Below are 12,924 nucleotides of genomic sequence, written 5' to 3' on the forward strand. Positions count from 1 at the left end.
ATCTCCTTTTAACTACATGCACACATATAATTCAGTGCTGTAATTACATTCACAATGTTCTGCTGCCATCACCTCCATCCATTCCAATCCCTAGACCATAAAAGTGTCTAAACTAAGGCATCAACAAGAGGATATCTTCACTGAAGAATGGCCAATGGCATCCAGAACACCTCTGTCAGCTAGGAAGGGACATGCCTGGCATCTGCTGGTTCTTTAGTTTCTCCAGGGGAAACTCTGGGATTCATCTCTTAGTTTAGCATCTCCAAGTGTCCTTCTGTCCACATCTCCAAGTGTCTCTAAGCATCAGGATTGGCTCCTAGCTTCTCTCTTAAATACTCCAGTGAACTAATCAAGATCCACCCTGAAAGTGTGGGGCCACACCTCCATGGAAATAATCTAATCAAAACTATCACCCACAGTTGGGTGAGTCACATCTCCATGGAAACACTCAATCAAAAGTTTCCACCCTGATCAGGAGACTAATAAATCTTCCCCCACAAGATTGCATTAAAGAACGTGGCTTTTTGTGGGGGGCATAATATACCCAAACTAGAACACCCTTCATTCACTTGCATATGGATATCCTGTTTTCTCAGAACCGTTTGTTGAAGAGACTCTTGTTTCCCAGTTGAGTGGACTTAGTAGTGTTGTCAAAAATCAATTGACATCTATGGATGTGAAGGTCTATCTCTGAATTTTCAATTCCATTCCATTGGTCTGTATGTCTCTTCTTGTGCCAGTAACATTGCTATTTTGACCATTAAGTTTTAAAGTCAGAAAGTGTGAGTCTTCCAACTTCATTCTTCTTTTTCAAGATGTTTTGGCAATTCAGGGCCCCTTACCCTTCCAAATAAATATGGTGATTGGCTTTTCCATTTCTGTGAAGAAAGTTGTTAGAATTTTCACTGGGATTGTGTGGGATCTGTATATCACTGTGGGTAGCATTGACATTTTAACAATATTTAGTTTTATAATCAAAGACTGTTCCTTCCATTTATTTAGGTCTTCTTTTAGCAAAGTTTTTTAGTTTTCTATGTACAGGTCCTTTACATCCTTGGTAAGATTTATTCCTAGATATTTCATTCTGTTAATTGCTATTATAAATGGAATTTTTTCTTCACTTTTTTCTCAGATCTCTCATTATTGTATAGAAACACGATAGATTTTTGCATGTTGATATTCTACCCTGACACTATGCTGAATTCACTTATTAGCTCTAGTAGCTTTGCTGTAGATTTTTTGGGACATTCTCTAGTTAGGATTATGTTATCTGCAAATAGTGAAAGTTTTACTTCTTCCTTTCAAATTTGGATGACTTTTATTTCTTTTTCTTCCTAATTGGTCCACCTAGAACTTCCAGTACAATGTTGAATAATAGGGGTGAGAGTGGGCATCTTGGTCTTGTTCCAAATCCTTCAGGGAAAGATTTCAGTCTTTCACCATTGAGTATGATGTTAGCAGTGGGTGTTTCATATATGACCTTTATCATATTGAGGAAGTCTTCTATTCCTAGTGTTCTAAGTGTTTTTATCAAGAAGGGATGCTGGATTTTGTCAAATGCTTTTTCTGCCTCAATGAGATGATCTTGGGGTTCTTCTCCCTTCATTCTGTTAAAGTGGTGTATTATGTTAATTGATATTCTTTGTTGAACCACACTTGCATACCTGGGATAGATCAAACTTCATTATGGTGTATAATTCTTTTAATGTGCTGCTGGATTCAGTTTGCTGGTATTTTGTTGAGGGTTTTTGTATTTATAGTCATAAGAGAAATAGGTCTATAGCTTTCTTTTTTTGTAGTATCTTTATTTGATTTTGGTATTAGGCCATCTTGATATTGGCCTCATAGAATGAGTTAGGTAATATTCCCATCTGTTTGATTTTTTGAAAGACTTTGAACAAAGATTGGTATTATTATTCTTGGAATTTTGGTTGAATTCACCTGTGAAGCCATCTGGTCCTGGGATTTTCTTTGTTGGGAAGTTTTTGATGAACTGATTCAATCTCTTTACATGAAATTGGTCTATTGAGATCTATTTCCTCTAAAGTCAGTGTAAGTTGTTTGTGTGTTTCTAGGAATTTGTCCATTGCATCTCGGTTGTCTAATTTGTTTGTATACTGTTGTTCATAGTGTCCTCTTGAGATCATTTTTATTTCTGTGGGGTCAGTAGTAAAGTCCCCCTTTCATTTCTGATTTTAATTATTTGTGTCCTCTTTCTTTCTTTGTCAGTCTAGCTAAATGTTTGTCAATTTTATTGACCTTTTCAAAGCACAAATTTTGATTTTGTTAATGCTCCTTATTTTTTTCATAGTCTATTTCATTTATTTCTGCTTTAATCTTTGTTATTTCTTTCCTCCTTCTTTCCCCTTGCCTATGGTTTTACTGTAAAGTGGCTATGTGTTAAGGCCCTTTGAAGCTCAGTCCAACTTAAACTGGAGCTTTAAAGTAGCTTGTGTTTTTCTGTTCACATTCTCTTGGGTCTTCTACATGTGATCTTGCCCTGGACATGTGGTACAACTTTTAAGATTGCTGCTTTATGTGTAATTGTTTTGTGTCCAGGGGAAAGCTTCCTTTCCTCTATTCCTTCTCTGGGAATCCTGATCCATTCAGTTTATTTTTGTGCAGAATTTTCTCCCCAGCTCCTATGATTTAACTTCTCTCCCTCACTCAGCATCCCCTTTTCATTACACTTTTCAGTTCTGGGACTTGTTGTACCTTACAGCAGTTCAGTCCCCCCCTCCCTTTTTTTTCCATGAAGGTTTTATGTCTCCAGTTACTTCCCCGGTAGGTTATTCCAATGTTCAAAAAGGTCCATTTTTTTTTTTTTTTTTTCATTTAGGTGATCCAGCAATCAGAGAATGGGTTGAGAGTCTGCACCTCTTGCCAACAGTTCTGCCATGGTCTTTCTTATTTTCTGGTGCCCCCTTTGTATGCATTCACTCTGGCTTATTGTGTTCCACCCAGGGTCTCTGTGGACTTGGGTACCTTTGCCTGGATACGCTTGGGGTTCTAACTCGCTGCTGTGAGCGGCTTATGGTCTGCATCCATGGCAGGAGTTCCCCATCCCATGCTGCCTCTGTGTGACACTTAAGCTGTGCAGAACCAAAGTGAGAGGGAGGGGTCCAGACTGGCATTTTCAGGTCATAGATCTCCTTTTTTTGGGGGGGAGGGGTATTTTTTTTCTTTTCCTTTGATTCAGCATTTGTGAAATCCTTCTCCAGTTCTCTGTCATCCTCCAGAGTTCCAAGCCAAGTGGGATTTGTCCTTCTATTAGTTGTTTCTGAGTGGAGACTTTTCCAGGGGATGTCTTATGTCTCCATGTTGATGATATCACTCCCAAGTATTTTTGTATTATAAAGAAATATTCCATGAAACCCTACACTCCCCAGGACTGCAACCTGCATGTATCATTAAAATGCATGTTGTATTGTATTTTGTTGTAATTTGCCTCTCCTTCCACATTCAAATATGTTTTGGAATTTAATCTTTGTGAAACTTAGGGATACAGAACTCTTTGGAATATAGCGAATATTAAGAAATCATTGTTACCTGTCAACCCCAGGGCAGAATCACTGAGTATCATTCACCCTGCAGTGATGATGTAGACATGCCATGGTGGGCAAAACGTCTACGTCTATTCAAGTGAAAATGGCCATTTCAGAAAGAAGGGATGCATACAGCTGCACTGCCACAGAGGTGAGATTTTCAGATGACATTCTACAAAACCCTTTGTAACCACCCTGACAGACTGGCTAAATGGAAATCACTTTAATTCCATGTCTTTCAAAAGTATCTAATAGCCAGTGACAAGAATAACCATTACTTTATACCAAAGTTTCCTTCCAGAGGACCCCTGTCCTCTTACATAAACTTCTCTTCCTCACAAACCAGATTTCTGGGAACAGTTTAATTATGTGTGGATTTTATTTTTATAATGGAGTTTGCAATTGCTACATTTTCCAAAGCTTTTCTATATCCAGCAATTTGACCAATTCCTTCTGGGCTCAGAAGTTATTTTTTTCTCCTTTTGACAAGTATCTATTATAGAAGTAATGAAAGACTTTAATTTTGCTTACAGGTTATTTAAAAAGTTTGGGCAGTTTACACACAGAGAAAGCTTGGACATAGAGAAATACTGGTTGAATCACCTCTTATGGGCCACCAGAGCTGCTGAAAAGCAGATTTTTTATGCTATAGAAAAATCCACGGGGTGGTCTAGTTAATGATTGATGATTAAATATATATGATTTTTTCTGCTCCCTCCCTATATTTGGCAATAAAAGTACCTGGATAAAAGGAAGCATAATCCCACATAGATAAGGATGAAAGAAGAGCCAACAGGAACAGAAACTTGGAACTAGGGAAAGAAGTGGTTCCTAGTGGTAGTTGATTTAGAAGATCTGAGAAAGCAAAAACTTAAGCAGGATGTGTAGGAAGTGAAGATGGAATCCAGCTGGTATCACAAAACCTTAGAAGTCTCAATGATTGTACCATGTACAACTGACAGTGGAAGTGAAGGTGGGGCTAGTGGATTGTTAAAGGATTTTTAAGATGCTATTAGACCCACAGCCCCTGCCACACCCCATGCAGCAAAGTGACTGTCCCTCCCCAATCCTTGAGGAAGCCTAGAGTGTGGTCTCGAGAGAAAGTGAAAAGAAGTGGGACTGGGGTACACCTGGCACAACTGGGGATGGTGTGCCATACTACAAAAAGAGAAATTGGATTAAGGTCTCTAGAGACTGAACAGTAAGCTTGAAACCCCCTTCACAGACTCTGCTCCCAGGGCACTGGGAGCCAGGCTTATGCCCTGCAATTGGGTGTTGCTTCTCTGAGGGATCTGATCAATTCAAGAGGAAAGACTTAAAGATACCAAGTCCCCCCACTGAATGGTCCAGCCAGGCCACTCCACGGTGGAGGCTGTGAGTTGGTAATTCCCACCACACATACATGTTCCAGTCAGTCCTGTAGTTCCTCCCTCTGATATATGAAAGGTAACTAAGGATCACAAGGTATTTGAGAAGAGCCTCCTTTATGAGAGGCAGAGAAGAAATCAAACAGAAGAAAACAAACTTAGAAGAAACAGAAACAGTCCAGAGAGCAGAAGAAAATTTCCAAAGACAATTGTCAGTATCCTTAGAAAGCTAAAAGAAGATTTTACATTTATGGATCAAAGATGGGCGCTATTCAAAAATATCCACAGCACAAAAAAAGAGGTCTTGGAAATTATTAGTATGATTGCAAAAATGAAAACTTCTGAGAAAGTTTGGAGATAAAACTTTACAGAGGGATGGAATGTAGGGGAAAAAGCAGATCAGTTAAAGAGGTCTGACACTTGAAAAACAGCAATTCCAGAAAGACAACAAAGACCAGAAATTATCAAAGGAATAATTTTTTTGAAAGTCTCAGAACTGAAGGATATTAGTTTCCAGTATGATAAGACAGACCAAGAGCCCATTATAATGCATAATAAAAGACCAACACCATGGTATGCCATTGTAAAATTTCAGAATACTGGAGACAAGAAGTACCTAAAACTTCCCAAAGGAAAAAAACCAGGTCATATACAAAGAATCAAGAAAAAGCACTAGATTTTTCCAATAGTGACACTTAGAGGTAGAACACAATGGAACAATTCCTTCATATTCTGAGAGAAAATTATTTGAAACCTAGAATTCTTTACAAAATTGTTAATAAAGCAGGAAGGTAAAAGAAAGATGTATTTAAACATGCAACGTCTTAAGAATTTTATCTCTAATGATGCTCAATTTCTTATGAAGTGTTTAGAAGATGTTTTCTAATGAAGAAACAAACTAAGAGAAAAACAGAATGCCATTAGAAAAGGTGTTTGTGTTGGGGATAGGTGGTGGGGGAGATCCAACACAGGAGAGAGACTAAAGGAATCCCTAGGCTGATAACAAAGGAATTCTTTGGATGAGTGCATTAGTATTCAATTTACATGCATATAAAACACACACACACAAACACACACATGAGGGCTTATTTTTATCTACCAAAAAAAGTCTGGTTGTGGGCAGTCTGAGGTAAGTATGGCAGCTCTACAAATTTATCATGGGTCTTCTGTCTGTTTTGCATCTTAAGTGAATCTCTCCCATTCTCAGGTTTGCCTTGTGGTCCAAGATGGTTGTTGGAATACCAACTCTCGTGTCCTTATTCCAAGCAAGAAAAAATAGAGAAAGTCAAATGTCTTACCTCACTGCTGAATCAGTCCTTTTAATAAAAGCAGCCTCCCTGAAAGTTCTTTACAACATTTCCATTTATATATCATAGACCTGAGCTTTTCATATTGGGGAGTTAATTGATAAAGCCTAAAACGGAAAAGTAAAGAAATAGCAATTTAAGTATGTTTTATACAGATATATGAAGGTAAGCTCCATATCAAATACCTGTTACAAAGTATTGCCTCCGTGAAAAGGGAATGAGAGGCTTGGCATGGGGAAAGGCGGCGGGAGCCCCTGCTTGTTGGAATAAGCTTTGAACAATTATTGGAATTTTTAAAATGTATCAATGTACAGCTTTGATTAAAAAATTAATTAAAAACCTAATGAGAGAAAGCAAACCTCAAAGGTGTTCCCAAACTAAACAAAGTGTAAGAATGACATACACATAAATGTTTTTTCCATTGATATTTTGGCCAATAAAAGATGTTTTTCTTAAATTACAAGTTAAGACGCAGATTTTAGTCAGATGTTTAAATTTTAAGAAAATAGCCCAGAGTTCTGTCCTTGGGTTCACTTGTTTTTGTACCAAATTCACTTGGGTCTCTGGAGCGTTTGGAAGCAGTAATTGTTGTAAGTTTTTGTTTCCCGACACTAGAAAATCTTAGTGGCTGGTGCTGGAAGAGCTGTTCCTTAAGGCGAGAGACCGAAGCCCTGACATTGAGGTTAAATGTTATCTGTTGTTCAAGGCAAGGGCCAACCAAGCCCGAAGTCCTGTCAATTCAGTGGCCTGGAAAACGATCAAGCCGCCGAGTTCAGAGACACAACAGCTTCTCCCCCAACAGCCCTCAGTTTAACATCAGCGGGCCAGGTAATTATGCAGCCGGCATTACTTTCTCTCTTCAAAGCCAATTCAACTTGTATTTAAAAACAAAACAAAATACACAGTAGCTACAACAGCAGAGGTAATGGAATGCTTTCCTTTGGCCAAGTTTGACTAAAATTGAAGCTGTGAAGAGTCTCAAGATACTAAGAACTCGGGTGATGGTCCTGTCAGTTTTGTCAGAATCCTAGCAGTTGTGCCTGCTCAGTAACCGGAGAGACAGTGAGCAGGGAAGAAAGGGGCCTTGTCAGCTAATAGCCATGAGTCCCATAGAAATCCCCTAGAGCACAGGCGTACCCTTTAGGCTGCATCCTAATGTGCTCTAGATCCCCAGGCCTCTCAATGCCTACCCAAAATTCATTTTAGAAAAAGGATTTTTCCTTTCATGCTAGGATTAAAATCATAGCTGGTGTTTTGATGTATGCAATGTAATATAATATTTATTGGGCTAATACCTTAATAATGGTTAGGTGCTTAAATTTCTAACCATGTCATTTATAATAATTCCTTTAAAATCAATTTGAGATAGGCAATTGCATGTTGCTAAGCATTAGGCATTTTTATGAAGCCTGTATACAATATGCTTATGTGTCACGTGAACATGTCATTTTAGCACAAATGAATCTTTAAATATCTAACATTTCAGAAAATCCAAGTACTAACTATATTCTATATTTACACAGACAGTAACTGAAAGATTTCAAAGAGCTTTCTTGAATACTATCTTAATGTATCTCAAAAACTTATATGATAGATGCTGTTTTCCCCATTTCTCTATATCTAAGGAAACCATAGTCCAGAAAGTTGTGATTTTGCAAGGTCTTATGGAGTATTAGTCCATTTTTATTGTGAAACAATCAACCTCAAAATCTCAGTGGCTTACAACTGGCTTGTGGGTGTGTGGTTGGTTGTGATGTAGGTAAAGTCAGCTGGACTTGGCTCCAGGCTGCAGGTTGGGTTCTGATCTGCTCCTCATATAGCCTCCTTCTGGGATCAGTGAGTACCCCAAGCATTTTCTTCTCCTTGTGAGTACCAGAAGCACAAGTAGCCAGGCAGATCACACAAGCACATTTAAAGCCACTGTATGCATACTGTGTGGTAACTTTACATAGCACTAAACGCATCACATAGTTAAACCCAGTAACAAGGGGGAGGCGTGAAGTACTCCACCTACTGTAGTAAGTGGTTCTGCAAAGTTGCAGGGCAAAGATGAGAACATGTAATTCAGTAGCAGAAGGAAAGTGAAGAATTGGGAACAAGAATACTATCTACCACATGTGACTAGAAAATGACAAATGTTAGGTTCCAGAGGCAAAATCTAGACTCTTCTTTTCACTTTAGTTAGAAAACAATTTTCAGTCTGAAATGACTTTCCAATGAACTTTGATGTCGCAGCATATTAAATCCTTTTAGGAACAACCCAGAATGGAAATAGGTTAATTTAAAAAATAAACGGCAAATTAAAAAATAAACATAAACTTTGTTTCTGCATTTATAATTTCCTCAAGCAGCCATAGTCTCCTTTTTTGCAGCCACTTTGTGACAACAGTGCTACTGTTCATTTTTGCATTGTAATTTGTTTAGTGGCCTTTAAAAGAGGTGTCTCTCCAGAGAAGCAGATGGAGAAGTGAATTGTGAAGTAAAGCACTACTCATAATTTAGGTGTTGTCTTCATTGCATTCAAAGCTAAAGCAAGGCTTTAAAGTTTTGGATTCAATCCCATCCCCAAATCAAGACATATTAAGCAATATTACTTCAGCAAATCCCTGTGAAAGTATTTTGGGTGATCTGCAATAAGGATACACAAAGATGCAAGGTTATTTGTGCAGGTGCTCAGATCACAGCTCTTCCCTTGGCATAAAAATATTAATAAAAACAACAAAAATAGCAGAATTTATGGAGTGTTTAATCTGGTGCTGGTTACAGATATAGATGTAGTAGATAAATGTAGTCATAGATCCTCATTTAATCTTCACTCTTCATAATGAGGCTGGTGCTAATATTACTGTGTTACTATAAGAAAACTGAGACAGGAGGGGTCAAGTAATTTGGCCAAGATTGGTAGAGTCTGCTCTTTTTAACGGCTACATATAATGTCTATATATAAGCCCCTAGGAAAGAAGACACCGGCTGTCTTTGCCCTTACTTGTACTTCTTTGTGACTGTAACAATTTATACTTTGGTCTGGTCTGGGCTGTGATTTCACTGGCCCCTGCCCCTGCCCCAGAAGTAAGTGTAGAATTGATTGCTACTTCCCTTTTTCAAAAGAAAAATCAACCACCTAATGGGGGAGTAAAAATGGCTAAGGGGGATCTGTTCTTTCAAATATCAAAGGCCAGTGCAGGCAACAACACTTAAAAAAAGAAAAAACAGGCTTGTGTAAATGAACCCACTGGGACGCATGCGTCTATAGAGACTTAGAAAGCATTCATGTAAATGCATTTTAAAAAATGTGAAAAAATGTGTTGACTATTTAGTGACACTGACTTCTTCCTTCAGGGAAAAAGGAAAGCTCTGAGATAGCCAAGCATTCCTGCTCTGTCTAGTTTAACATTCTGCCCTCATGATTTTCCTCCCCAAGGCTTATTAGATGAAGACAACCAGTGGATGACCCAGATAAACAGACTACAGAAATTAATTGATAGACTGGAAAAGAAGGTGGGTACTTTTCCTCCTTCTCTCTCCCATTTTTTCAAGAGTTCTGACCCAATGCCTCAGTTTCCGTGGCTGCCCTATTGCTAGAGTAATGGTCAGCATCCCAGTGATCCCAGAAATATCTGTTTGTGGGTTGTTTGGTTTTACTTGTTAAAGCAAATACAGAAGTTCATGTTTAATTCTCCCTCCTATTTACCCCTGCCCACACACAATTATACTTAAAATAGGATGTAGGGTTGAGAGTTAAAGAAATCCATGCTTCTTTAGGTTATTAGTGGTCTAGGTGGCAATGTGCTTGAGTGATGCTAATGGCAGCTCATACTGGCTGAAGTCTTGGAAATGTTTCAAGTTAATTCAGGGACACATTATGTGATATGCTAAAAGACAAGGTTCCATACTTAACTTTTATAAATGAGCATATTAACTGATGATTTTTGGCATTAAAGCTATCCAATTTTGCAAGCAAGTTAGGATGTTATGAGTTCTTCAGATATACACATTTGGAAATATTTGTATACTGTATGTGTCCAGTTGTTGTCTATGTATTTTTATTGATTAACTCAAATAGTACTAAATAGTCCTGATATTTACCGATATTGCCCCTGTATAGGATGGTAGGGGAAGACTTTGTCAATCACTCAAACCATGTGCTTCCTTTGCATGCCAGACACCAGGAAAGAAACATTTATGTTTGAGATAGTCACCAATTTTGAAGGACCCAGAGTCTGGTTGTAAAGACAAGCTCTATTCCTTTATATTAAAAAAAAAAAAAAAAAAAGCTGATGGATTGCTTGAAAAATAATGGTAGCACAGAACCGGTTCATAGTTAATGCTCGATAAATACTTGTCAGCCGACTGAGACTTGCTGAAGGAGTGGAGCAGATGCTAAAACATATAGATACTCACCTGAGGGAGAGTCCACTATGTGCTAGGGTGCTCAGCAAGGACCTCATGTGGCAGGAGGGGCCGAAGCTGGGCCTTAAAAATGACGACTCAATTAGGAATTTTGATTGTACATAACAGAAATCACTTCTGTAATTTAATCAGAGAGAATTTTCTGGAAGAATATGGGAGTGCACAAAACATTGACAGACAATCTAGAGAACTGGACTCAGGAAAAGGCAGGAGACAAGATAACTCTGGAAATCTAGAAATACTCAACACATTTTCAGTGTGCTTCCACTGGAATAAAGAAGTTCCAGGCATTTCCAGTCTATTGGTAGTCTGCCCAAGATTCTACTTTTCAAGAGGGGGAGTCTGTTTGGATTAACTAGGGTCACATACTGGCCTCTTGGATAGGAAAGGGGAGAACACCCTGTTATCAAATCCAGAGGAAAGGAAAACGTGATGCCCTTAAAGTCAGAACCAGTGCTGGCCAGCTACCAAACTAACGAGCAAATGAAGAGCAGCTGGAGAAGTCATTCAGGTAGGATGATGGCTTGAGCAAAGATTAAACAGGCCATTCTGGTTAGAGTCTTTCGTTTAGGGAAGGAGTGACAGTTAAGATTGTACAGAAAGCTGAGGGCTATATAGTAGAGGGTCTTAAGTAACAGCCTAGGGGATTTGAACTTCATGTCAGGGCAATAGGAGGCATTTATTATTTTTCAACAGGTAATGACAAAAAGAGATCCTTAGAGAATCGGGCAGCAAGAATGAAAAATGGGTTCAAACGAAAAGGCAAGGCTCAGAGCCACAAGAATCAGTTAAGACAATGTCATTAGAGGAGCAGGTTTGTGAGCCTGAACCCACTGGGATCAGATATGGCAAGAGATGGGCCTGGATTGAGTTGGTGGATTAAAAGAAAACAGCAGATTTGAAAGACTCGAAGTGGCATGATGGGTCAAGGACAGGGGAAAATCAAATAGAAGCCTGAGGATTTAGATCTGAAAGTCTGAAAAAATTATACGTATTGACAGAAAAAGGAGACAAGTGAGAGAAAATTGGTGAGGTGAGGTGAGAGATGAGCTGTTTTTCCAGGTGTAATAGGATACTTAGGCAGACATTGGTGGGAGTGAAATCAGGCCAACCAACGGAGGTTTTAAGAGCCATCTCCATAAAACTGAAACCTCAAGACCTGAGAATGGGGAAAGTCACTGAAAAGAAGATCCCATAGAAAGAAGAGCCAAATACAGAGCAAGCCACCTTGAAGAATTCCAGTCCCTCTTCCCTCTGCCTTCATTTGTTAAATTTACATTGACCAAAAACTGGAGAAAAAACTAAATTAAGACCTTGCTGCAAATTAGCTTTCCTCCTTCTTAATTTTGTTAATGGGTATATGAGCTGAGATTAGAAAGATTTGTAGGCAAAATTGTAGCTCTGGATATTAGTTTTCTAATGTTGGAAGGCCTGGCAATCCAGGAACTCGATTTGAAAACCAATCCTGTTAAAACTTAAGGATTCATTTGTTAAATGAGTTTAGATTCATTTGAAGAACACAAATATCTCTTTTAAAAATGGTTTTGAAGTTCTTTACAGAACTATTTTTTTTTTTGGTTTTGTTTTTTGTATTTTTTTTGGTGTCTTAATTTTATGTAGTTATTCTACAAGAATTGTTCACACTTGGGTCATAACTTTTTTCCAACTTTAAATCAAATAAAGTCTTGTCACGTATCTTTCTTTCCTAGACTTTTTTCTTTCTTTCTTCCTATGAAAGGGTTTCCTTTTGAGGACAATGTCTAAGAGGTTTACAGAAAGTACAATGTGATGGCTTTCAGCATGGAGCTCCAGCTGTGTGTGGCTCAGCGTGAGCCATCTCAGTGATTGGAGCTGTGCAAGTTCAGTTTTCTTCTGCAACTTATTCTTTACTGTGAATTGGGTTTTTACAAAAAAAACCTACCCAATTACCAAACAGTGACTAAGTACATGTTATTTCTCTGCTGCCTACCTTGTCTGCAGTTGTTAGCACTAGGTTTGATCTCCCATTAAATGGAAGTGTACCTGTGGTGGAACATATGTTATCTTTTCTCTCCATTAAGTATTTATGATGAATCCTGCCTGCACTGTAAACCAAAACCCAATACTAGGCATGTGGGGAGAAAAATAACATGTGCAATCTCTGCAAGTTTCTTCAGGCATTCCTTCTATATTTGCAGATATATATGAAAGTTATATCTCACATTTTGCTTAAACCCTGCAGAAAAGACTTTTAATGAATAGAACAAAACAAACAATAACAAAATCTTCTTCATTCTTCATGGAGTCCTCAGTATA

The 12,924-nt window shown here is 38.3% G+C and overlaps 1 protein-coding gene across 1 annotated transcript in view; it reads left to right on the plus strand.

Annotated features, from left to right (window-relative positions):
• The window catches only part of NECAB1 (N-terminal EF-hand calcium binding protein 1), a 204,119-nt gene that overhangs the window by 168,224 nt on the left and 22,971 nt on the right, over nucleotides 1-12,924 (plus strand). The window contains exons 7-8 of the mRNA XM_037802731.1: nucleotides 6,926-7,047; nucleotides 9,641-9,717. Of these exons, the coding sequence (XP_037658659.1) occupies nucleotides 6,926-7,047; nucleotides 9,641-9,717 (199 nt within the window). The remainder of the gene's footprint in view (nucleotides 1-6,925; nucleotides 7,048-9,640; nucleotides 9,718-12,924) is intronic.

The sequence above is a fragment of the Choloepus didactylus genome, chromosome 14, assembly GCF_015220235.1.
Source record: "Choloepus didactylus isolate mChoDid1 chromosome 14, mChoDid1.pri, whole genome shotgun sequence".
In the NCBI taxonomy this organism is placed as follows: Eukaryota; Metazoa; Chordata; class Mammalia; order Pilosa; family Megalonychidae; genus Choloepus; species Choloepus didactylus.